The 24,378-nt window shown below is 47.0% G+C and overlaps 1 protein-coding gene across 4 annotated transcripts in view; it reads right to left on the bottom strand.

Moving 5' to 3' along the window:
- The window catches only part of LOC128762192 (nuclear receptor subfamily 6 group A member 1-A), a 66,922-nt gene that overhangs the window by 15,396 nt on the left and 27,148 nt on the right, over positions 1-24,378 (bottom strand). For 2 of the 4 annotated variants that reach the window (XM_053870234.1, XM_053870235.1), the window contains exon 3: positions 16,644-16,667. In XM_053870234.1, the coding sequence (XP_053726209.1) occupies positions 16,644-16,667 (24 nt within the window). Of the gene's footprint in view, positions 1-1,746; positions 1,989-16,643; positions 16,668-24,378 lie in introns of those variants that run through there. The other 2 variants (XM_053870236.1, XM_053870237.1) reach the window with 1 other exon arrangement.

Here is a 24,378-nt window from a genome sequence, read left to right as displayed (position 1 = left end):
CCACTCTGTGAGCTGCAGCGGGAGGGGGCCTCCTCTTTCTGGCGACGGGGAGTTTGCAATTCAGAGGTTTGCTTATCTGTGATGCGAATAAGAGACGACTGACAGAGCTGGATTCCTGCCATGATTTACATTCTTCAAGACAATTGACCTGAATTAACATCATCAAACAGCTCATTGAAGGAGCACATTTTGTATTACACTTGTTTTAAAGGTACATAAAAATACAAAAACAAACAGTCTGTCAATATCTTAATTCAAATACTGTAATTAAAATTACATTTGTTGATTAGATTCATATATATATATAAAAAATGTGGACATGGCTTGAGATAATTTTAAAAGCACATCTGTATTTTTAAGGATTTGTTTTATTATATGCACTGAAGCAGTTGCTTATTTAGCCGTAGTTTAGTCGTCATTCAGCTAGCTAGACAGTGTGTTTCACACCTTTAGTAACGGAATAAATGGATAATGTGCATCAAAAATGTGTTTCATATCAGTGAATTCATAAAATTAATGAAGAAAAAAGGCAAATTATCCAAAAACCAATTATTGTAAATGCATATCAGAGTGCAAGTCTTGCACAAAACTGTGAAGTGAATGAAAAGACTAGACAAACTGCCTTTGTATCATCGATTCAAAGGAATTTGACTCTGAAATATCAGGTGTAATATGCTGAGAGACTGGCTCTATATAAGGGTGAGATATACAGCTAGGTACTACAAGGTGCAGACTTGTTAGTCTTGTGTTCCAGCACAGTTTTAATTGATCAAAAAAGTCTTTTTCTACCCCGGTTAATCACCCAGACCAGCCAGTCACCACAGATGAAAAGTCCCCTCAGACTTGTGAAGCGTTGCAGCTTGGTTACTAAGGAACAAGGGCGACTCTGTCGCCAGCATCTCTGGGTGGCAGATAGTGAAGTCACCAAACCAGCTTGCTTTGTGGGGAACATTCTGCATCAAGCCAGGAGCAGCAGATAAACAGTGTTTGTGTTGGGGGCAGGGATCCGGTCGGAACAACAAACCCTTGAAAGATAAGATCCAGGACACGATGGACTTGACGGTTGGGTTTGAGGAGGCGCCCGCCCGCCGTGACGGTCCGGCGCAGTACGAATAATGAGCGTGGCTCCAGTCAGCGCCGGTTTATAGTGATCATTAAAGAGTGGTCCCTGACAAACCCGCCCACTCAGCCAGCGCCACAGGAGATATTGATCCCCACACAGCTTCAGCGCATCCTGCTGGAAACCCACCTCCGATGGCTTCCTTTGTCGCACGCGATTCACTAACTGTCTTCTCATAGATGAGTGGAAGGTGATTTGAAGAGGTTCATTAGCTCCGATGGAACAACATGGCTACTGGATGCAGGAGTGGGGGGGGGGGCTAGCGTGGAGGGGGAGGGGACAAATACAGTAAAATGGTCTCTCCACCAGCAACAGCAAAAGTCCACCAGCGATGAGCGAACGCACCAACAAATGTTCCAACCCACCCTTTTGTGACGGAGAAGCAACACACACGCTCACAACACCACGATTCGGACTGAAGAGACCAGCTTCATCCAGTTACACGTCAAATGGTGCAAACAACAACAAGGCAGCGCACAGGTACTGCGGCTGATCCACACCGGCTCGGGCGTGTGTCACAGCGCACAAAAACACTTGGTCTGACCACGGCAAACACTGCTGCTCTGCCCACATCCCAGTCACGTGACGGGCGGTCCGGCCGAGCCGGCGCTGCGCTGCGCTCTTACCTTCCCACGTATCCATCTCATGCTTCTCCCAGTCCGCCTGGACCCCATTCAAGCCTGAAGAAAAGCCAGCAGGCCTGCTCGCCTCATGACTCCTTTCTTTCTCTCGGCTCCCTCTTTCCTCGACAGCCTGCCCCTCTCTGACCGCAGCCGGAGCCCAGCCACTGGTCACTTTACTGCCTGGTCACATGACCGCAGAGTTCAAGCCCCGGGGTCGCGGCTTGGCTTGAGATCCAATGACAGCCAGGGGTTATCTGAGTGGAACTGATAGTCCTATTTTCACTGCCGTTCAACAATGCTCCCCCCCACCCCTTCCTCCTCCTCCTCCTCACACACACACACACACACACACGGCCTTTTGCCCAAATTAGCCCCCTCCTCCCCTCCACCATGCCTCTGGCACTTGTGGAGAAGACCAAAGTGCATGTCCAAGCATAAACACAGGTTCAAGCTGACAAAACTCCCCGACATTAACTAATTGAACCACTTAAGGCTGAAGATAAAGTTTGGTGCTGGGTTACTAAAGACCGGGCCATGAGATGGAGGAGAAGCGCTGAGTCATGGAATCAATTTGGTGCCTCCCGCTTCCACCAGCTACTCAAGATTAAACTGCTGACAGTCAAGCGCGTGCCTCTGCAGTTGGCCCTTCCTATTTCATCACGCAATACTAGAAATGTTATTTGTTTTTTTTATTTCTTTATCTCCCCACTGACTTGAGTATTTCCGCTCACTTTCACACTGGTTTTGTTCCCTGCCTCATATTTGAAGCTACATTTCCCTTTCAGAAACAGTTGAGCATAGTTAGGTCAAAAACAATGAGACAAAACAAACAGTAACTTGCTCAATCTTTCTAGTACCCTTACATCCAAGTACTGACTGGTGTGTGACTAGAGAGCTTTGAGCGATTCATATGATTTTAGAGTGAAGCTGAAATGTATCTGTGACCTGTCTGTCAACAACAACAAACCATCACACATTTACAGAACGTAGAAGTGAAGCTGCAGCAGAAAGAACATGTCTGGAGTGTTAGCAGCAAAGACAATGAAAGATCCACCACCAGCTATTTCCTCGGACACAGTCAGTGAGCCTGTCAGAGGGGGCGCTACAGTTTTCAAGCTTTATAATCAGAAGTGCTTTCCATGGATGTGAATAAAGAAAGTGGCGACCATATTCCCTTCAGACTGTTACCCAGTGGAAGGGTCTGAAACAGACACTAACCATGTTATTCTTGTTTCACAGAGCAGTGAAGAGGATTCCATCTAGCCTTCTGGTGAGGCTCCCATTTTGTTCCCAACTAAAAAAAGGGAAATGTCTTCACCCAACCCTCCAGATCCACACAACTGGAAGATGGATCAGCAAATAGATTCTAGAAGGAATCGAAGGGCTATCACGTTCATATGCTGCATATTAACGGCTGATTTTGTTTTGTTTTATTAATTGGTATAAAACAACCATGATGAGTTTTTCAATTGGATATAAATATTTTGTTTTGGCAGGATTCCAACTCCCTTCAACACAAAACACTCTTCACTCAGCCCAAGTCCAATTTGCCAACTGTGGGACTAATAGAGGATATTGAATCGAATCCAATCCTGCACAGCGACGGCCAGGGGTCAGACTTTCTTGAAAAATAATGGCTCACACCAAGGTAGCCAAAAGACATTTGTTCAGTTGTTTCACTTTCATTAAAAAGAAGGTTTCAAGGTTTGAATGACCTCCAGTTTAGTAACAGAGGCCGAACAGTGTTGTCTGGGGTGTTGGGGTGAAACGTTCCCCTCAATCTAATATTCCATTCATTCACTCCACACAGTTACAGTTTCCCCAAGTGTACTTCAGTCAGCATCTCATGCTAACAAGCTAGCCACCAGCGCTGGGACGGGGATGACCTCAGCGCCAGTGTTCCGCGTGTGTCCTGGTGAAGCGCTCTTACCATCCAGAGAGTTCTCTTCCTTCATCCCCTCCAGCGGCCGGGCTAGAGGACCATACTGCAGCGCATCCAGGATTCCAGCGGTGTTCAACAGCCTCCTCTGCTCTGAGTCTCCCGGGTGCTTCCCACCTCCTGCGACTATCACCCCACACTGTAGCCCACTGAGCAGACCTGATCCCACCCTCTCCCCGGCTCCACCCTGCTAATACGGCTGGTTTTATTCACCTCGCAGGCTCCATGTGAATGCTAATGCCCCGCCACACTAAGTCACAAATAAGAAGCTTTTCACATTCGAAGCAACAGAGATGCAGCGAATATGCAGAGTGGCTGGGGGATGGTGCTGTGGAGGGGGGAATGGGGGGCGGTCGCCGGGCAGGTAGGACTCCAAGGACACGAGTAACCTGTTGCTGTCAGAGGCCGGTATCACCCCCCCTCACATCGCTCTAACACGACGAGCTGGCAGACGTCTCAGGGAGTCGGACACACTCGTCCCAACACACACAAATCTAAAGGAATTCTCTTCCTCCCACAAAATGATCTGCAGCAGGCACCAAATAAATATTTACTCAATTCACTGAGTTTTGTTGTTGATCCCACAAGTTCTGCAAAAGCCCGGCGGCGGCTTGACGCCGAACACATTGACTGAATATATATTGGAAGAGCGGCTTCCTTCAGGGAATCTCTATAAGCAACAACATTTCTGCTCTCTGGGGATGTTGGCGGAGGATTACACACAGAGAAACAGAGGCGGGATCGCACGCTCCGAAATGAAAGTGTCACATTTCCGATCAAGTGCGACGTCTTTGTTGACAGATTCTTAGGCTGAATAGCGGCGACTCGCCTGTCGATACTAATAGGAAATCAAACCTGAGCCATGCAGCGGGAGGGAGGGGACGTGGGCCGCCATATGTCACCCTTGACCTTAGCACCTTCCGTCCCATGTGGGGAAGATGGAAGGCATAATCAGCTATGCTGCCTTTAACCTTGAAGCGGCGGCCCGACGGCAAAAGGCTCAGCAGCTTATCAGCTGTCGCGTGTGGCCTGGCTGCAGATCCCCCACCCCCCCAACACCCACCAGAGGGGCGCACAAAGGCATGACGCCCACTGGACACTTCCAGGTTATGGTCTCCAGCCTTCTTCTCTGACTTCATCAGAGGTCACAGATCACCCTCATATCCTCAATGGTTCCTCTCCTTCTTTTGCCCGGGACGTCCAACATTCCTCGTGTCTCTCCTCCCAACATGCCCCAACCATCTGGCCTCCTGAACTTTGTCTCCAAACTTCCCTACTTGAGCTGCACCTCTGACGTTTCTAACTGCGGCATCACGGCAGGTTGAAGTTAATCTTCATCCAGGCTCAAACGCGCCTTATTATTAGTCATATTTTGAACATATATTCTTCCATTTCACTCGTTCAGGTCACAGACTCTGCCAAGCTTTGCCCTGGCAGTGATGCTAGTGTCACTTCCTTAAACCAATCAATCTCTTCACTGGACCTGATGACCCAAAAACTGGACAATGTGTGGACCAGAGGCCAAATCCACACATCTGCGTCACAGTGACCGCAGACGCTACACAGGCACAGACCTCCCAGTCCATCTCCATCAAGCTAGTTAGCTTGGCATGACTGATACAACTTCCAACTGCTCTCCCATAGTCTGACTGGGACGTTAACAGGTCTCATCGTGCGCTCCACTTGTGCTCGAAGCCCTTGTGATCGAAACTATGGCCCAGGTCGCCTGACGCAGGACTTCCAAGTCATACAGTCAGAACCTCCAGTACAGAATCCCAGATGCCAATCCAACACAGAGCCAGGAAGTAGATGGTCTGTAAATGATGAAATGCAGCGAACGAAGAAACTGGAAGGTGGAGTTAGTCAGACATGTTTTCTACAGTCACGTCAACACAATCTTGAAAATGAAGTTGGTTGAGCAAGAGGGTCAAGCTAACGTCGCATGTTACAATACGGACCCCTGTTTTGTTTTTCTGACACAGGGACCATGTGCCTTTTTACATTTTCACTTTATTCTTTATTTGCTTTGCTTCCAGTTGAGAGCCACACACCCAAAATCCCATGGCTCTGAAGACATTGGGTGGAGCTAGAGAGCAGGTCCTCCACTGTTTCCATGTGATCCGTGTTGATTTCTGGGTACATTTCCTAGTGTTTTGTGGCACCTGGTGCACGAGTCATTTGAGTTACGAGCTCCTCCCTGGAGCAGATCAAATGGGCAGTGGAGGCACTTCTTCTGTCATCCAACAGGAAGATCACGTCAGCCTCTGGTCTGTCACGAGGAAATCTAGCCAAGCATCCTGAGGACAAGGGAGAGACAGTGGTTTCAGAGCCACTGACCACTGCCAGAAACACCGGAGCAAAAGCAAAACGTTGCTTCCTCAACCATGATGAGCCTTCGGTGTCGCTCATCTCTGGCCGTCATGCAGGGTTTTCCGCTGCAGTTTAGTAAACATGTGAGTAACAAAGGGCATTCCTCTGGTGTGAGCTGCCCTCCCCCGACAGCACTGACACACAAAGCAGCCTTGGCTGAAGGAGCTCACTCCACTCATGTGAGTCACATGTGACACTCAGCATGGAAATATCAAAGTTAACAATCACGGCGGGGTCACGAGGGCTCCTGTGTCTAGTTGTTCAGCCTCAGCGTGGATGACAGCATGAGACCAGGTTGCTCAAGAGATGCACACTGCCCCATTAAATTGAATTGTCTTAAATAAATGAAAGAAAGAAACGGTGCTGCTTTTTAAATGGAAAGAAAAGGCAAATAAAAAAAAAAATACAGTTTGCTCAACAAACTCAAATGTTAAAAATGCATAAATAAATAACTAAAAAAAAAATCACAACGAAACGCAGTGTCCAGAAAATTATTTTTTCACTCAAGATAATGTTCATATGATCTTAACAAAATGCAAATAAATGAACAGTAAAATATGACAATAAACCCGAAAACAATAAAATCCACAATCAACGTATTAAATCCATTGCAATGTGACTCCCAATATGTTCGCTGGAATTTAAATAGTAAATGAGGTCAAATATTTGCCTTTTTCCATTCAGCTGTGTTTTTCTTCTGCTGTGTCCCGATCACCAGCAAACTGCTTTGACCAGAAAACAAGAAGAAAAACCCACTGAAGTTAAACATTCAGTGGCGAAAACCCCCCCCGTCAAGGTTGTCAAATAAAGACGTGAATCAATGAGAGGTGTTTGTGTGTGAGAAGAGTGTGCTGAGTCAGCAGCACGCAGAGGTCGGAGGACAATCCCAGTCACTAGGAAAACGACTGTTTCAGAGCCCTTTAACTTGAGCTACGGAAGAGATGAATCACCGAAACACAGTGACCACGTTGCTTATGTTCGAATCAAACGAATCATCAGAAGCGGAGAAAGATTGCCCTAATAACCAGTGCAGTCCCCCCATAAATGTTGGCCCTGACAGGCCGCTTGGTGTCACAGCAAAATACCAACATGAATGAAGAGCTTGAGCAAATTTGATCATAATTCACCTTCCTCAGAACAGATCGACGTGAAACGTGTGACGGGTTCATCATAACCATCAGCAGTTTAGCTGCAAATCTTCATCACCTTCATGCGCCTAAAAGACTGGTGGCTCTGCAGGCACTGCCTCTCGTCACCAGAGGGCGATGTTGCACCGACAACTCAACCATTCAAGAAGCGAGTGGGCCGCTGACACGCGACCCACACCAGCAGGATAACAAGCCATACAATCCGCAGTTGCTCCGATCACGGCGTGACTTACCGTCGACATGTGTTTAAGTCTTCTACCTGATGAGGTCAGGCCGGCGGCTGCTTCCACACAGACTGGTTTTCAGGCGCTTCACTCCAAAGAGTGACGTTTAAAATCATGCAAAACTCTATTGATTGGTGCTTTGTTTAACTGCTCATATATCACCTGAAACAGTTTCTGATCATTTACTGTAGACCGCTTAAACACATTTTAAACACAGTCTTCTTCTGCCTTTCTCTACTGCGACTGTTCTTAAATCAGATTATACACAGAGCTGCTGGACAACTGGCAACAAAAACCATCTAGTGTCGTGATTGAGAAATGATGGAGGCCCCGGACTACTGCGCCCCGAAACGTTGAAACCACGGGACCCTTTCACAAAGGACACACACCCAAGGACACGTACCTTTTGGAGCACATTTTGAGAGACTTGGAGCGAATTGAAATATGTATCAAAACAGTCATTTAGCCCAACACTAGTCATTGCAACAGTCTACATACATTTTTTAATTGATATTCATCTATGTTCCACTGCATTTACAACAATCAGCCATGTTGGTGCGTTTGTCTGCCAGTACATGTCGTATGCCGACTTGTCGACTATCAAATTAATTGCAGTAATTGCAGCCCGAATATGTACAGTACATGCTGTATAAAAGTGTATTATACTTCACGTCAAAGCAGAGGGTTCAAACTTTCAACAGACACACTTTAAACACAATAGTCTAAATGGTGGTCCACGCTTTGGACCACCATTTAGACTATTGTTAAGTATTGTTAAGAACATTGTTAGGTCTTTTTTATGTCTTATGTTAAGTGTTTTCACGAACGTGTGATGCCGTTATTACAGAGATGTTGTGCATTCAATGGTTTTTACTAGTCATTTTGGCGCACAGTCTTTTATTGCTTGAGATTTTTTTTTTCCGTGAGGCAAAATTTACAGCCGAGATTATAATACTGGAAAGATCAGAAGAAAATGCTGAATATTCCAGAGAGAATCCAGCCGAGCCGTCGCAGCAGGAAAACAGACAGTTAAAAATACTCAGCCGAAGGAGAGTATAAACAGTCTTTCACAATTCTTCTGAACTGGGAGGCGACTGGCGCTAACAGCAGGAGCAGGTTTGCCAAAAACAGCTCTGCGGTTACCGCAGGTGCAACTCTACATCGTTCAGGTGGTGGCGGCTGCTCAGCAGAGGGCGCCCCACTGCTGGCCAAACTATGTAGAAGACATTTGAAAATGAGCAAGTAAACATGTTAAAAAGCAAAGACATTATTCTGAACAACGTGTTCGTAGATTAGGCATACACAGCCACTGATAAGAACTTCCCCTTGACTTACAGTGACTGGTGTCATGAAGAGGATGAAGTTGGGGAGCACTCAACCTGCGCTCACACCTGACTGGGATTTACATGTCTCCGGCTTACTGCCTTGATGCCGAGTCTCATGACGGAGCTGGGGCGGCAGGTGTGACGGGAGTTTGAGGCAAAAAGAAAATGTTCATCATTTAGACATCTTCGATGAAACACTGGCTAATGTGTGGAGAGCCCTTCCACGAAGCCACAGGTCTGTGAAGGATTCTGAGTACTAATGTGTAAATGTTAGCACACTTCTAACGTTGGAAAAAAAAACATGTATTTTAATTTAATTAGATTTTTAAAATAATTTGAATTTATATATATACATATATATAAAAATTCAAAGTAATGTGGAAGAATGAGCACTTTTTCTTTAATGTTACATTCCATGTATTGAAATGTTTTGAATGACTCTTTTTTTCTTTCACTCATGAGATTAGCCTCTTGCTAACCTACTTAGCCGAACATTGACCCTTCACACTGAAAGCATGCATGTCAACCTGGGACTTTTTTTTGTTTGAGCGCCGACATGCCATATTGAGACGCGCTCACACCGCCAGAGCCCGGATCCTCATCCCTGCTGGGATACAGCTGGACCACCCACTTTCCTTCCTCAGTGTGGTGAAGGACAAGCACGGGCGATTCACAACAGCAGGTCTGTTAAGGCCAGTCTGATGATCAACCACAGATGATAGACGATGTTCTCCGCTCCATCACCCCAAAGTAGTGAGACCTTCAATCGACCAAAAACTTGTAAAAAAAAGCCATATACACATTTGACTTCATTCCTAACTGTCGCTTTTGTCCATAATATTCCAGTTAACTGACGTTTCCATTAGCAAGACAATAATAACAAGAAACCTTTTCACCAGGACTTTGCTTCCCTAACTGGCATCCCAAAAACCAGAATGTGCATTTTTCGTCTACTCCCAAAGGACTCCTCAACTGCTGGATTAAATTCTGCCACATCAATGAGCCACATGAAACCGAGAGCGTCACCGCGGCTAATAAGGTGTGTAGCAACAGAAGCACACGAGGGTTTGGTCCAGGGTGGCTAGTCCTCTGGACCAGGACACAGTCTTTTAGGCTCAAAAATCCGAGAAGGGAACACAAACAAACAAGGCTTTGGCCCCGGACCAAGTCCGCTCAGAGAGGCGGGTTCCATCCCAGAATTCAAGTCGCTGGTGACTGCAGTTCTGCACACAGCGCCCCCGGCTGGGTACAATAAGCACTGAAATAATAGGACAGCATTGCGGAGTGGCACAGTGAACATTCTCTCATGGTTTTGCCAGCATGGTCTGGAAGGGTTCGGTGATGTTTAGCCAGGCCTGTCACTGAAACACAGAGGGACTGCTGCCAAAACACCCATCAATATGGAGGTTGCTATCTTGACATCCATCATTTTGGGTGAAGATAACAACCTTGTCGATTGCGCACAACACCCCCTGAAAGAGTCTGGCTGTGTGACAGCGAGGGTATTTGGAACGGGGTCTGCTAATGACAGGCGGGGACGGGAGCAGGGTGTCTGCCTCGCCACCTTCAAAAGGAGCCAGAGATGAACCGGAGCCCAAGTGGGACGAGTGCCTGTCAAATTACAGCGGGACCCCACCTCGCTTCACTCCCTCCATCCGCGCGCTGTCTCACCTCAGTTTGATAGCTTTTGTTTCCCAAAATAGACAAGTTTAAGATTCAGAGATGCACACGGAGGTGAGGCGCACATCGCGCAGCGGTTTCTCACTGTTCCATTAGCATTACATTTTAGCTTTGCCTTGCTAAAGCGAGGCAGAGATGGACGCCAGGAGGTCCTGGTCCCGCCAAGGCACAATTCAACAACTGAAGAAACCACAAGGTAACCATTTAAGCATTGCTAGTTTTTTATTCCAGAAGCAGAATATTTGAAGGAGCAGCTGACGAAACTTTGATGGAGCAAGTTTTCCATCCTCAAGTCAGAAATATTGTCATGAACGAGAAGGTGTTCTTCAAAAAACAAGTGGCCCTGGAATGAAAGAGGAATTTGACGGTAAAGGACGGCACCACACACAAACCCACAGATGTAAATTTCTCCTAGCCAAGTGGCAGTGAAGGTGCGAGCCCTCTGCAGGGGGTCAGGGTCCATGTCTGGGTCTGACCCGCGAAATTTCAATCCCCCTGAAACTCCCTTTCTGTCAGATAACCGCAAGATCTCACCTGAAAACAAATATGGCACGCCCAGGATGTCCAAAGAATCAGCCAATTTTGAACTAATTCAGCGGAATTACAGAGAGAAACACCCTTTTGGTGGAAGCCATTATCATGGCACTAGGATTAGTGCACTACACAGGCACTGTCTTGTGGAAATGTAGGGTGTCCCGCGGTGTGGGATTTCTCCTGTGTTTCAGTTTCAGCCTCTGTAGCTAACAGCCTGTTCACAGGTCACTTGCACCTGGGTTAAACACTGCAGCACATATGATTCACGGTGGAAACCACGATTTAGAAGCGAAACAAGAAAGCAGAGCGGAGCTTTATTTGAATTGGTGCAGCCATCCTGACCCGGTCCATCCCTTCACACATGGGCCCGAGACTTAGTTCCACGTCATGATGTATATTTAAGGAATGTTTCTGTTGAAAACACTCCATGATCATGTCCACTTCCGTGATGTCTTATCCGCCATTTCGTGTCAGTAACTTTGATCAGGTGAGAGCTCATTATTCTGAAGGCATGGCGGCTCTTGTTTAAGCCGTTTACATGTCGCAGAAACCCTGATGGAAGAGTCGTTCAGGAGATTTCTGGTTACAAAATGGCGGCCACAGAGAGAGAGAAGGATTTTACGGAGAAGCAGACCGGCCATGTTTAACTGGAGAATCTTCGGAATACTTTCACTTTCTCCAACCCGATGGCGACGGCGACATTCAGAGGCCATCTTCTTCAGCGGGTGACAATAGAGATCTCTACAGTGTCACCTCTTCGGCCCTTCCCCTGCCGTACTCCTCATCCCCTCTTTGTCCAGATCAAGCTCATCCCCCACTCTCTCTCTCTCTCATCCAACACCCCCCACACTCTTCCCTCTCTCTCTCTCCTCCTTTTCTGTCCAGCCCTCCTCTTCTTGCTCCAGAACTGTCAGATGGCATTAGCTCCTTTCACGCTCATGGCCTGTAGGAATAACAGCCGTGAACCTTGCCGAACAGCGCCATTCTCCTGCTCCAGTTAGCTCTCGCTCAGGACAGGCTGTTGCGCAAATACCAATGTTATTCACGTCGTGGCCCTCCGCTTACACAACATGCCCCAGTAAAGGGCAAAGTTAGGCAGAAGCAAATCTGGACATGGAAGGTCACGGCAGTGAGCAAAGATGCGCGCGTGTTGTGTAACGCGGACACGCTGGCCCGCCACTGTAAGCTCACCCCCATGGATCCGGGATCGACCCACAGCTTCGCTAAGATCTGCCTCACGTGGATCAGAACGGATCCACTTCTTATCTTCTTATAAAGCCATGGGCCAGGAAATTTGTTAAATATATCAGCTTATTCCCCGTGAAGTTTCAGCTGCAGGGCAACTTGTGGTTGGTATTAAAGGCCCACTGTGACCAATAAGCTGTAAAATGTGCAGAAGTTGTTATTGTGCAGAGAAATGATTCTGATACGGTGGGCACACACGGAGCAGATGCTGCCGCTACAATGCATCGGACCGTGGAAAATGTTCGCTATCTCGCCTGTTCCACACCGACATATGGAGAGTAGAGGAGCAGAGCAGAACACGCCCTCCAGGGTGGAACTTCAACACCTATTTCTTGTAGTAGCCTTTGTTGTAGTGTGTCAAGTGATTATCTGGAAGTGTTATCGCGTAGTACGCCTCATGTACTTTCACAATCTTATTCAAAGTACACGGCCTGGTCGGGCAAAAATAGTCACCACCCGGATCTCACTGAGTAAACGCGTGCGACCCTCCGACTGGGTCCAGGAGCTTTAGGTGCCGAGGGAATGAGGTCAACTGACAACCTGACCACGCAATTCCCGTCGTCCAGCTCTTCTTCCGTGATGGCGCCAGCATATTCCGAGATGACAATGCCAGGATTCGTCAGGCTCAAATTGAGAAAGACTGGAGCATGAGGCATCACTTTCAGAGTGCAGAGCTGAAACCATCGGACCGCGTTTCCATGCAGACAGAGGCAACGCTTTGACTGAGAGAACTGAACTATTACCTCGGCCAATCACTGAGGGGAGGTTACGCGTCACGGCTCTGGCCATTTGTTGGTTGGCTTTTATGTGAACGCAACAGAAACGTTCAGTTTCATGCCTATTAACAGTTTTGGTGGTGTTTGTTTGGATTTAGGAACATCCTAAACATTCTACCGGCTCGAGCATGGTTGCGTCTTGTGACCTTGGGTGCCGGACGTTCTCTAAAGTTCAGTTCAGAGACTCAAGATGGCGGCTGAGCCGTGACAGCATCAGGTGCGGAGACTCAAGTGGCGGGAATGTGAACCAGGCGCGAGAGCGCTAACCGCATCAGCTTGAGAGTGTTGAGTGATGTGTTGTATGATGAGGTGACAACATCAGGGGTCTTCTACTGGCCTCCATCTTGCCAAATGTATATCTCGATATTTATCCAACAGCCGTCATGAGGGAGACAGTAAGATATTTTATTGCTTTCTCAGCAACATCTCCAGTCCTCCTGCCAATCAGAGCTGACACCAGCGGCTCGGCACAGTGCTGACACAACCACCCCGGGCCTCACCTCCAGAATAGCTCCACTATTGTGCCTGAGTTGGACGGGCTCCAGTTACTGTCCGTCTGGACCGCAACATTTGTTCAAGCGCTCCTTCTCCGTGTGGCTCGGTGCCGCTGTCAGTCAAGTTAAGTTAGCAGAACCGTGTCTTTCAGTGGCTTAACAGCGAAGCAAACAGAGCCCCGAGGGGTGAAGTGAACTAGAGGCCACGCAGTTTGACACATGAGCGCCGATAGATTAATATAAATACGAGTGGTTTTCCATCTCGGTGTAGCCGACAAGCCCAGCACGAGAGGAAGGCTTAAAGGCTAATAATCAAAGCAGATTAGCCACAGCGCTGATAGATGCTGGGCAAATCTTCTCATCATCAGAGCGATACCCATGAATCATCCCATCGCGGGCGGAAATGAGAAGTGGGTTTCAAATGAGGAGTTTGATGGAATGATCTCTCTATCTGCCAGCCATCAAAGAGTCCCGTCCAGACTCCAGCTGCCAGTGCACGACTCCTCCCGTGTTGGTCACCATGGGTGGAAACGCTGAAGCTGGAGCGCCAGAGCCGGAGCAGCGGCCCGCTCTGTGATTTAGCCGGGAAATGACAGACTCTGTCCTCACACGGCCAGAGAGAGCTAATGACACGACGTGGGGACGAACGTAGCTATTAGCCCACTCGCAGTCGCAGGAACTGACAGGAACACAATTCTGTCATTACACGTGGAGACCTCTAATCAAGGAGGCGGGGCGCCGAGGACAGGCCGGTCACACTGGCTCCCCAGCCGCCGCCGCCGCCTCCGTCACCTACTAGCTCACGTTCACTATGTGGCAGTGGCAGATGATCGACCGCGAATCATCGAACCACACTTCTGCCATCACCACAGTCTCTGACCTACTCAGGGTCAGACCCAAACTCACCGAGAGTTTCAGCAAATCAGGCAACAGAAGCAGTGAAACGTTTTTTTTTAAACCAATATGAAATAAAAAATAAATAAATTACGAAGCAGAAACAACGAAATAATGAAACCTCATTCATTTTCAAAGGTGGTAGTAATTGTATTACTTTACGTTTATTATATATATTTCCTCATTTTTTTTTCAAATGCACTTCCTTTAATGGTTTTATTTTATCAACAAATGTATTTCTTGGCATTGGATTTGTTTATTTCCCTGCTCTGGATTGATCATTCAATTCAATTTGTTTACTGTGACTGTTGTGAGGGGAAATCAAGCCAAAAGTTGGGGAAAAGTCAAAGACATTTAGTGTTTGAAAGTTGTATTTTCATATCCAATTTTTTAAATCATGAATACAGGAAGATCATTTCAGGCTGTGAATATTATGGCAACACATCTAACCAATAAACACAATATACAAAGGCATTTTGTACCGGGCATTTTTTCATTATTTTTTTAATATCAATAAATGATTTGTAATTTCTAGTTTTGCTCTGACCATATGGACGGCCTCATACACACAGGCAACGGGTCTCATCTGGCCCAAGGGCCACACTCACACCACCTCAGGTCATGATTGCATTTGAGAAAAACATAAACAAAATAAATAAATAAGGAAAATAAATGATTTAAGACATCATGCATTTACAGATAAATAATGCAAATCAAATATTAATGGAAAAGCATATTTAAAACATGATCCAGGTCAGGAGTTCACTGAGCCACACATGGACAGTCAGACAGTGTAAGGACACCTCAACATAAAGCTGCTCATCCAGTGAACAGTTTCTCCTGAGCAGCAACCAGAACCAAGACTCTCCGTTGTATCAAAACCTCTGGGCGAAGACTGATCATGTGACCCACCACAAAGATCCTCGACAAGATGGAGGTCACCAAAAAGCAGAGGAGGGCCATGCCAGACCCCAAGGTTCCAACAAGTAAGAGCAGTGAATAGAGTGTTGCAGCAGAAGTCAGGCGTCTTGATTCATCCACCGTATTAACTGGCGCTTTAAAAGCTGCTTTACTCACACAAGCGTATGGGCGCTTTCTTATCTGAGCCGCCGTATAGTTTCAGCATACCTGACACGGTGTGAAACGCTTTACGCAGTAAACCCCTCTCATCACACAATTCAAGCGGATTAGCAAAAGACAGGAGGAAAGTCTGCCCAGGAACATTGCAACACAGGAATGTGACAAGGCTCCCGCCGCCTCAGGCCTGGATCCGGCGGTAGTCACATGCCGACGTGTCGACCTGCGGAGTGAGGCCATGTAACAGAAGGCCATGAAGTTGACCCCGACTGAAGTCAACTGTTCGCAACCGAGCTGCCAATCATCTCAACCTGCTCATTCATCGTCCAGTATTTTCTACTCTACACTCTGATGCCTGTTGGTGATTGTTCAGGTTTTTCTTTTTTTTTTTACTCATTTTAACGTGGGTGTGTTTTGGATCCTAAGCAGCTACATGCTAACCTAACAAAGAGAATGAGTGCACGCGTGTAAACAGGAGAGGTATGAAGCAACTCGTGTAAGACCAGGGAAGAACATACAGTATTTCATTATGGAATAAAGGTGGCGTGTCCCTTTAAATGCTCCTTGTTTGTGAGACAAAAGTCATTCACGTTTCATCTCGCAAAGGTAGCTGATGAATTTCAACTCGTGAGCTGGAAACCAGGTGACGTCAAGCTAGCTGCGGCGCGCGGGGCGGGGCGTGTGTGGTGTAGAAGCTTCTGTTGGTAACCTGTTCTAGCAGTTTTAGTTTGGGGTAAAATGTGCGCGAGACAGCGAGTGATTTGAGAAGTTTGTGTCAGCGAAGGTGTTGTTGTCGTGTGAAGGATCAAAATCTGTCGCAGTGGTTGTGAGGTGATGAAGCGAGTTTGAATGGGAAGCCATTTTTGTCAAGGCCTTAATACACCAGTAATTTAAAATGCTATTCTATGAGATACTACTTCATGGTATATCGCAAGCTAGAAGGTTTTTTTCATATTGCCCATGGATGATTGAGGAACATGGGTGTTCCATGTGTGCAGGTTCACACAACACAAGCATGAGACCAGTGAATAACAATAGCTTTCGACTGTAGTGTATTAAGATCTTGCTCTGCTGACACGTATGCATCTGTAACCTGACAGAGGTAGGGAGAGAGACAGCATCGGTCCCAATGCAATGACTGGACACGGACCTCAACAGACTCGCAGAAATCAGAAGACAAGTTAGTCTACTCACCAAGATGGCTGTCGTTGATTGTATCTGAAAACAAAGAAAACACCGGTCAGACGGAATGTGAATCTTGTCTAAACTGTCTCGGCTGCAAATGTTGTGTCTATGAGGTAGATGTCAGTAGGACATGCTGAGGCCAGCCACCTGCCCGAACAGCCGTGCGCATCCACCTGAGCTCGACATTAGAGTAGCACTTTTCATTCACTCCAAAACTCAACACAAACAAGATGCACTCACACACAAACGCACAGCTTTTGTGGCGGACGCTGCTGAGGGAATACAGAGACAAGAACGTTTTGTTTTTCATAACATATATGCCAGTGATGCAAGTTTAAAAACGAAGACTCAAACGCTGTTGTGTTCCACCCATGGAGAAGCAGAGCAAGGCGTCTTCAGTCAAAGTTTACACGGCATCTCCCGGTGACATCCTCAAGTAGGGGCACGCACATTTGGGCTACAGAGGATCGGTCGTAAAGTTGACCCTAGAGGTACCTCACAATCAAGCTAATGGCTTCCAGACGACAAATGATCTATTTGAGAAATGGAATTGGCTGTCAGCAAGATGAGATTTAAACCAGGTGAAAACAGTACCACGCGGACTGTCAAGGTTGTGTAGTCTTCCACTACTCTGCAGTGGTCAGCACACTCTTCTGTGGAGCATGAGGGCAGATGAGAGACGGACAGGCTAGCGAAGACGGTCCCATCATGTACAGAGAGGACTTGACTCTTCTCCATTCTTGCAGTAAAATGATGGTTCTGTGAAGATCCTCCTCAAAGCAACTTAGAGGGTTGGAGTAGAGACTTCACTTCAGCATCTGTGACGGTTTCTGATACGACATCCAGGGCATCTCTCCAAACACGGCTCAGGAAAATCGTGTTAATTATTCATTACCTTAATAAAAGTGTCAAGTCAACAGGGGCGCTGGGAGAAGTGTGACTATTTGGAAGTGGGTAATAGATGCCTGAAAAAATGCCCAGAACATTGCTGGACAACTTCTCAGAACAATCTACAGGCGGCCCAACCTCTGCCCCCCTCATCAGCAGCTAAAGAAAATGTTCCTGACAAGCTAACGCCGAGCGCCGAGAGCGAGGCAGCCTTACCAGGCTCCAGTTGTGACATCACTCCAACAACAGCTAAATAAATAGGCCACAGCTGTTGACTTCTTTAGGCTACAAATTAGACTCAATATGTCACCCAGCATCAAATCACCGCCAAGGAAAAACTGGACTCGCTGGCAAAACAGTCCCGTAAAAATACACAGGATGCTAATTTAGTGCTGGATGGAGAATGAATAAGGAAAGCTTTATCGAGGGGGGTGGGATGAATTATGGGGGGATTTAAATAATAAATGAGTCCTCTTCAACCAGACACGTGAGCCTTAACAAGCGGGGGTTGCAGAGAGGTAGTGGCCCACTTTGAGCAAGCCACGCAGGCGCTGAGAGGTCTCCGTCACATGAATTATACCTTAGCAGCTCCATTATCACTTATCTAAGCATCTGATAAATGATTCTGTCGGGGCCCTGGTGATCGCGCTTTGCTAGATGCCACTTCAACAAGAAAACAGAAGGAAGCAGCAAAGCCTCTGTCTGCCCGCAGCTGGGGAGGACAGAGGGATCCGTGAGCTGTCAGCGCGCACGTGTTCCGCCTTCATGTTGAAGACACTTCATGAAATCTTTAATGATGCAGACGTTTGGTCCACAAAATGGCTTTCTTACATTGATAATGAAAGAGGCTTTCGGGGACTCGCGAGTCAGGCAGACAGTTTGTTTTTGGAGGAGCTGCGAGGAAAAGGGGGGCTTCCTCCTTTCAGACTAATGATCCTCGAAGATCATGTGACGTGCGGGCGAGGACAGTGGGGTTTAAGGGGCGACTGCTAGAGCATTTGGATCAGGCAATATCAGGTCCGCTGGTCGTGCACGTTTGGTCCATGCATCATTTGGACAATGGAATTTCACCCCAGGAGTTGAAAATGTAAACAAATATTTTATTACAACGTGATTGTCATTCACTGCTCTTTGGGGTCCGGTACACTGGGCTTTAGGTTGAGGACTCCTCACTTGCTTTGTCCACGACCCCTCTATTGTCAAAACAGCATTGTGCCGACAGCACCAACTGCCAGATTACCAACTTGTTTTTGAGCGTGGAAACAAATCAAAAGGATATGACATTGAACCTAGCGGCAATGTGATTTCAGAGATGCCAAAAGAGGGGTCTTTATCCGAAAAATAAATATCTATATATCAGCACGCATGGTGCAGGAAAGTGGGCGCCAAAGAGCACTTTCTGAGGTGCTTTGAAAAGTCTCACATCCAGTCAGAGGAAATAGTCCGGTTTCCATCCGAATGTCTCGACATGTTTCATATGTCAACGTTTCATATTCATAACATGTTTGGTTTAGATTCATTATGCCTTAACCTAAACCTTACAGAAACCAATTAGATCATTTCGCCAAATAACTGAGAAAGGCACGAAGAGGTTCCACTGAAATTTCAGGAAAGGAACAGGTCATTCAGGTTTGGTGGCGTTCTGCTGTCCTGGATTGAAGAATCAGGACTGGAGAGTCTTTCGTCAACCTCTAGTGGCAGTGTTGTTGCTGCTCCATGGAAGAAAGACGCCAATGGCGTCGCGAACGTCCAGGACAACACAATACGTATAGAATAATTCGCCCAAATGGGGGAAAATGATTTTCAGAGCTCACTGCTGCTCACCACAGACATGACTGTGGAATTTCACCCGTACACCATGGTCCCTGATGCCACAGGAGACACAGACACAACAGTCCAACTGCAGAGGCAGAGTGGGTCCTGGCATGTTCAGACAGCTCCTGCGGCTCTGCTCTGTTTGTGTTTGGTCTGACACTGCAACCAGATCCAAGGCCCAGCCTGGGGATGTCACTCTCCAGCACCTGGGCCCCCTGGAACACCAGGGCACCCAGCACCTCCAGACCCTCCCGAACATTTCCCATTTACAGCATACTCTCTTGAGACAGTACAAGTAGAGAGATTGCTATATTGTTAGTTTGTTTGTTCACACAAACACCTGAACAACTTCAATAAGCGTTGAAGTCACTTTATTCTGAAGAAAAACACCATTTGAATAACAAACATCTGAAGTGGACCATATAGAGATCAAGCTCAGTTGATCCCTGAACACAGACAGCTACTGCTCACGGTGCTATATTATTTTAACAGCATGACATTCTGGGTCCAACTGGGTCATGGCAGAGGGATCACCACATTTCTCTAGTCAGCCTGACTCGCTCGCACCAACTTCACCTGGTTAGGGTTCCAGCCCACGGTGAAGTGTCTAGACCACAGAGGGTCCATTCCTGTTGGACCCCTTGCTGTCGGCAGGTTTTCAGGCACATCACGACAGGGTGCAAGTCTCTCTCCGTATCAAGGTGTGAATCCATCAAATCACTACGAATAAAATCGCTTAGAATGAAATGATCTTGAATTAAATTGTGGCTCAGCACGGGGTCCCACTTCCGGAAGAAGATCGAGGAGCCCCACAATGCAAGCTGGTCACGGCATTTTGACATTGGTTTTTAAAGGTTAAGAATAACAAGAGCGTAAAACATTTCATTCCGAACCACTTGATCCAGAATAGATTCACATCAGTCAGTTGACAAGAACAATTGAAAGAGAAGTCGGGGATAAATGGAAGCCCTCTTCAAAGTCCAACGTATTTATAGAATGTATAATCCTAATTCCAGATATTATGACACGTCTATCCATTGCACCTTGTTATTTTAGTAACTAGCGCTTCACTAAGAAGCGGGTGTGAATGACATCGCTGAAATGAGGCGACTCTTTTTCATTTAGTAAGAGTTTGAGGGTGTTTCATCGTATTGCTCAAATGACAGCATTTAATGCGGCAGCATTCATAACCCGCGCCTCTTATCACGTCTCCCTCCAACACTTGATGGAATTTGCCATCGCACAATGGTCGGAAAATATACTTCAAAGGGAAGACGCATCTAATCTGCTCCACTCTCCACATTGCAAATTTGCTGTGATAATGCCATCCCAAGCGTTCTTAGGGATCTGAACCAAGGATGAGAAATTCATCTCTCTCTTTCCGACGCCGTTTCTTTCTATCTGACTCGTCCCCAGCGTGGCTTCACCAGGATGGGGGAGGGCTCTGCTGCAGCTGGAGTAAATCTCTGCCACAGCCGTATCTGAGGAGCCATCCCATCCTTATGTCAAAGCCGTATTCCACACTATACTCTATGCACATACATACAAGAGGAGAGAACCACCGGCAGCGCAGCACAGTGACCTACTTTCTCTTTGCCCCAGAAAGATCAAGCATGACTCCCTCAGAAGTGCTGTGGGCACCAAAACCTGCTTCAGTGCGTTCATTACGGCTCGCGCACCACGCCAAGCAGCCAGCCCAGCAGTCGCCCGACGCCGGCGAGTCATGGCGGCTTTAGCAGTAGCTTAAGCAGCACTTTGCGACATGACGATGAGCAGCTGAGAACCTGCCGCGATCATCATTTCACAGCAGCGCCACATGAAGGCAGGAAGCCCCGCAGGTGAAGTTCTGTTCCGCCTGCACGTTGAGGACAGGCTTGTCACACGGGCAGAGCTGCAGGACGTCTGCCCCCAACACAACCAGTTGACTCACAGCGGCCTACATACCCCGCTCCAACCCCTGCAGGTAATCTGTACACATGGAGAAGGTTATGGATGGAGATGCTATCGCACGGCGCATTAGCACTACAAAAGAGGTGTTGTCAGAGCAGGGCTCGCGGCGTAATTAGCTGATGCTTTATCAAGACGCGATGTCCAATACGGAACAAATACGAATTCAGAAAGACGGTGGCGAGGCGGTACTTGACTTGGTCATGAGAAATTGGATTTAATGAGTGTGAAATTGAAGCTTTCAGCAGTACTCCAAACTACTTTTATCACCGCGAGGCAGCTCTTGGGTGAGATCATCAGGCTGAGCTCTCCAGGTCTGAGGGCTTCGACAGGAGCGAGAACTATCCACGTGGCACGGCGTCGAGGTTTCAATAGAGAAAACTGGATGAAGGCCGTGTCCACCGGAGGCACTTTCTCCTGTTAGATCTTTCTCCACAGCGGTTTGAAATGGAGTCATTTCACGTATGTAAAAAAAAAAAAAAACAACTATGTTTTACTGGCCAATTGTACTCAATTATTATTATTATATACTATAATTATTAAGTGTGTCCAGTGAAGAAGATTGCTGTGTTGCATTTATAGACTAGTTATATGCAGTACAGTATAAGTTTCATGGCCAGAATGGTTATGGAAGAACTAGAACAATTCTCTGTACATAGATGGCTCCATTCACTCAACAGTACAACAGAAAACCCGTTGGAGAACATTTCCCAAAGAGATTCAAGCTGGGTACAAGTAAGAAGCAGCTTCCTTATCTGAGCAAAACTGCTGCTGTATGAAGGTTGAAATGTTTGAGTGAAAATGTTTCTCTCATTATACTCCAACAGCCAATGAAAACGCTGCCTGCCAGGATGAGGAAAATGCGTGGTCAAATTCCTTAACACGGCTGGAAGGTTGTTGACTTGCTAGCCTGGGAAAGTGCTAAGGAAGTGCTCTCTGGTTTCCTCTTGACAGCAAAAATGCCCTTTTATTCTTGATGAAATTGTGATGGAGGGACCTGATTAAGAATCGGGGTGACTCAACAAGATGGTGGGCCAGATTGCAGTGCAAGTGAAGGGCAGCGAGGACAGCTGGAGGCTCCACGTTGGGTGCCCTTCTGGTTATCACAGCAATTACCACCAAACACAATCTCTACGATGACAGTTCTGCATCTCACCATATATACATTATAAACACGCGGCTCACTCGCAGCACTGGACTTACACATGTGAACATGACGCGGCGGCGCTCTCCAGCTCCGCGGCGTTTGACAGCCGTGTGACAGTTATGAAGAGTGTTGGGAAACAAGCATTTTAGGAGAGAGAAGGTTTTTCATCACACAAGACAAAAGGCTGACAGTTTGTATCATGATCTGGAGAATAGAATCTGACTCCATGATCATTTCTTCACCTGATTTCTAATGTTTCTTCAGCAGCATCTAGCAAATGTGTCCAGACTGCTCCATAGTTCAAGTCAACTGTTCAGAGACATGAGATACAGCAGACAGACGGCTCCATTTAACCCCTGAATAAAGCTGGCAGAGCAGCCTGTCAGACACCAGCGGCTTCTACCAGAGACCTGAAACATTGAGTTTCTCATCTCTGCACTGAGTTAGTTCACTGTTCTATTGAAACATCAACAAATCAAGACGTTGGAGACAAACTCCACTAGCAAGTTTCAGGTGAGACTGTAGTGTCCAACACATGGAAGAGAAGGAACATGGATTCATCCTGATCATTAGCGTCAACATTTATTAACTTTTTTTTTGTCCATATCGCACCATGTGTCAGACAGCTTCATTTACACAATCTCCACACAGACTGTGCTTCACCCTCATCCTCCAAATGGATAGCGCATCATCTGCTGGAGGCAGTTGTGCGGTCGTGACCAATATATTTGCGCAAACCTCCCCCCTCATACCTGTCCTTTTTCATTCCTCTCCCCCGCCAGACAGACAGTCCCAAATCACTTCAGTTCATCCAAAGTCAGATTTCAACTGGAGCTCCAGGTATTTGGTGCATCACAAGCCACCGCCTCAGTAAGCTGTCACTGCAAAGATGGAACATCATCTTGTAATCCACCAATCTCCTCCATCATGTGTGACAGCAGGGAGATGTGAGCGGGAAAACAACATGACCCCCCCACAGTGGTGAGGACAGATGGGTCCAGATCAGGTGGGTTCAGGTGAATTGAGGACAGGGCAACTTTGCATCCCACTGTGGGATCCACTTCAATAAAAATTGGAGTCTGACTGTGAGGCAATTGAGGCCAAAGCGGTGCTCTGTCGAGGCCAAACAAAGGAGTTGTGCAGCAGCGTGTTGCCAAGCGTGGAGCGCTGCGTGTTTTCCAGGTCAGAGTGATCTAATCAGGTGTGAATGAAAGAAGTTGGCAGCGCTCCAGGCCCCACTGAGCTTTTATTACACTGGGGGGAAGAAAACACCCATGTTTACACAGCCACTCGCATCGCGCTCATGAAAACGATACAAACGGCTTCTTTAACTCTCCTTTACAACTTCACTGGACGGATTTAAACCACAGAGCGCCGCTGACCTCCAAATCTGACATCCTCCTCAATGGATGCCATGTCTCCGCTGCTTCAATAAGCTCAGCCATAATCTCCAGAGGATTGTGTTTTACCTTCCTCTCACCGAGCAGCTCAATCGCTTGCTAAATATCCAACATTTGCTTTGTTCTCCACGTTCGCACCTGCCATATGTCCCTGTCTAATGTTGTGGATTTGTTTTACATGTCCACACAAACTTATTTACACTGCTAATAAATAACAGTCCAATTGTGTAACACTACTGATAGTGATTATTATGATCAACAATCAGATCTGTCCTGGGGTGGATCCATCTGATCCAACAGTCTTCACTCCAGAACAGCACCAAGGTGGGCTGCATCAGAAATAACCACAGCGGCTGGCTGCTTCTGACCACGGCAGCACCACCAGAACCATCTGGATTCATTCGCGGGAGATGAGGAGGAGCACTTAACCGTGTGTGAACAAGCTTAAAGGTCCCTTATTAGGCTCATTTCAGGGACTTTCAAATGGACACAGGATCCAAGTGAAACACTATAGTTTATTTTAAAGGGGCCCTACGACGCTGTTCCA

The sequence above is a fragment of the Synchiropus splendidus genome, chromosome 7 (assembly GCF_027744825.2).
Source record: "Synchiropus splendidus isolate RoL2022-P1 chromosome 7, RoL_Sspl_1.0, whole genome shotgun sequence".
Lineage (NCBI taxonomy): Eukaryota > Metazoa > Chordata > Actinopteri > Syngnathiformes > Callionymidae > Synchiropus > Synchiropus splendidus.
Note: the sequence above shows the minus strand (reverse complement) of the source record. Positions and strands in the feature narration are given on the sequence as shown.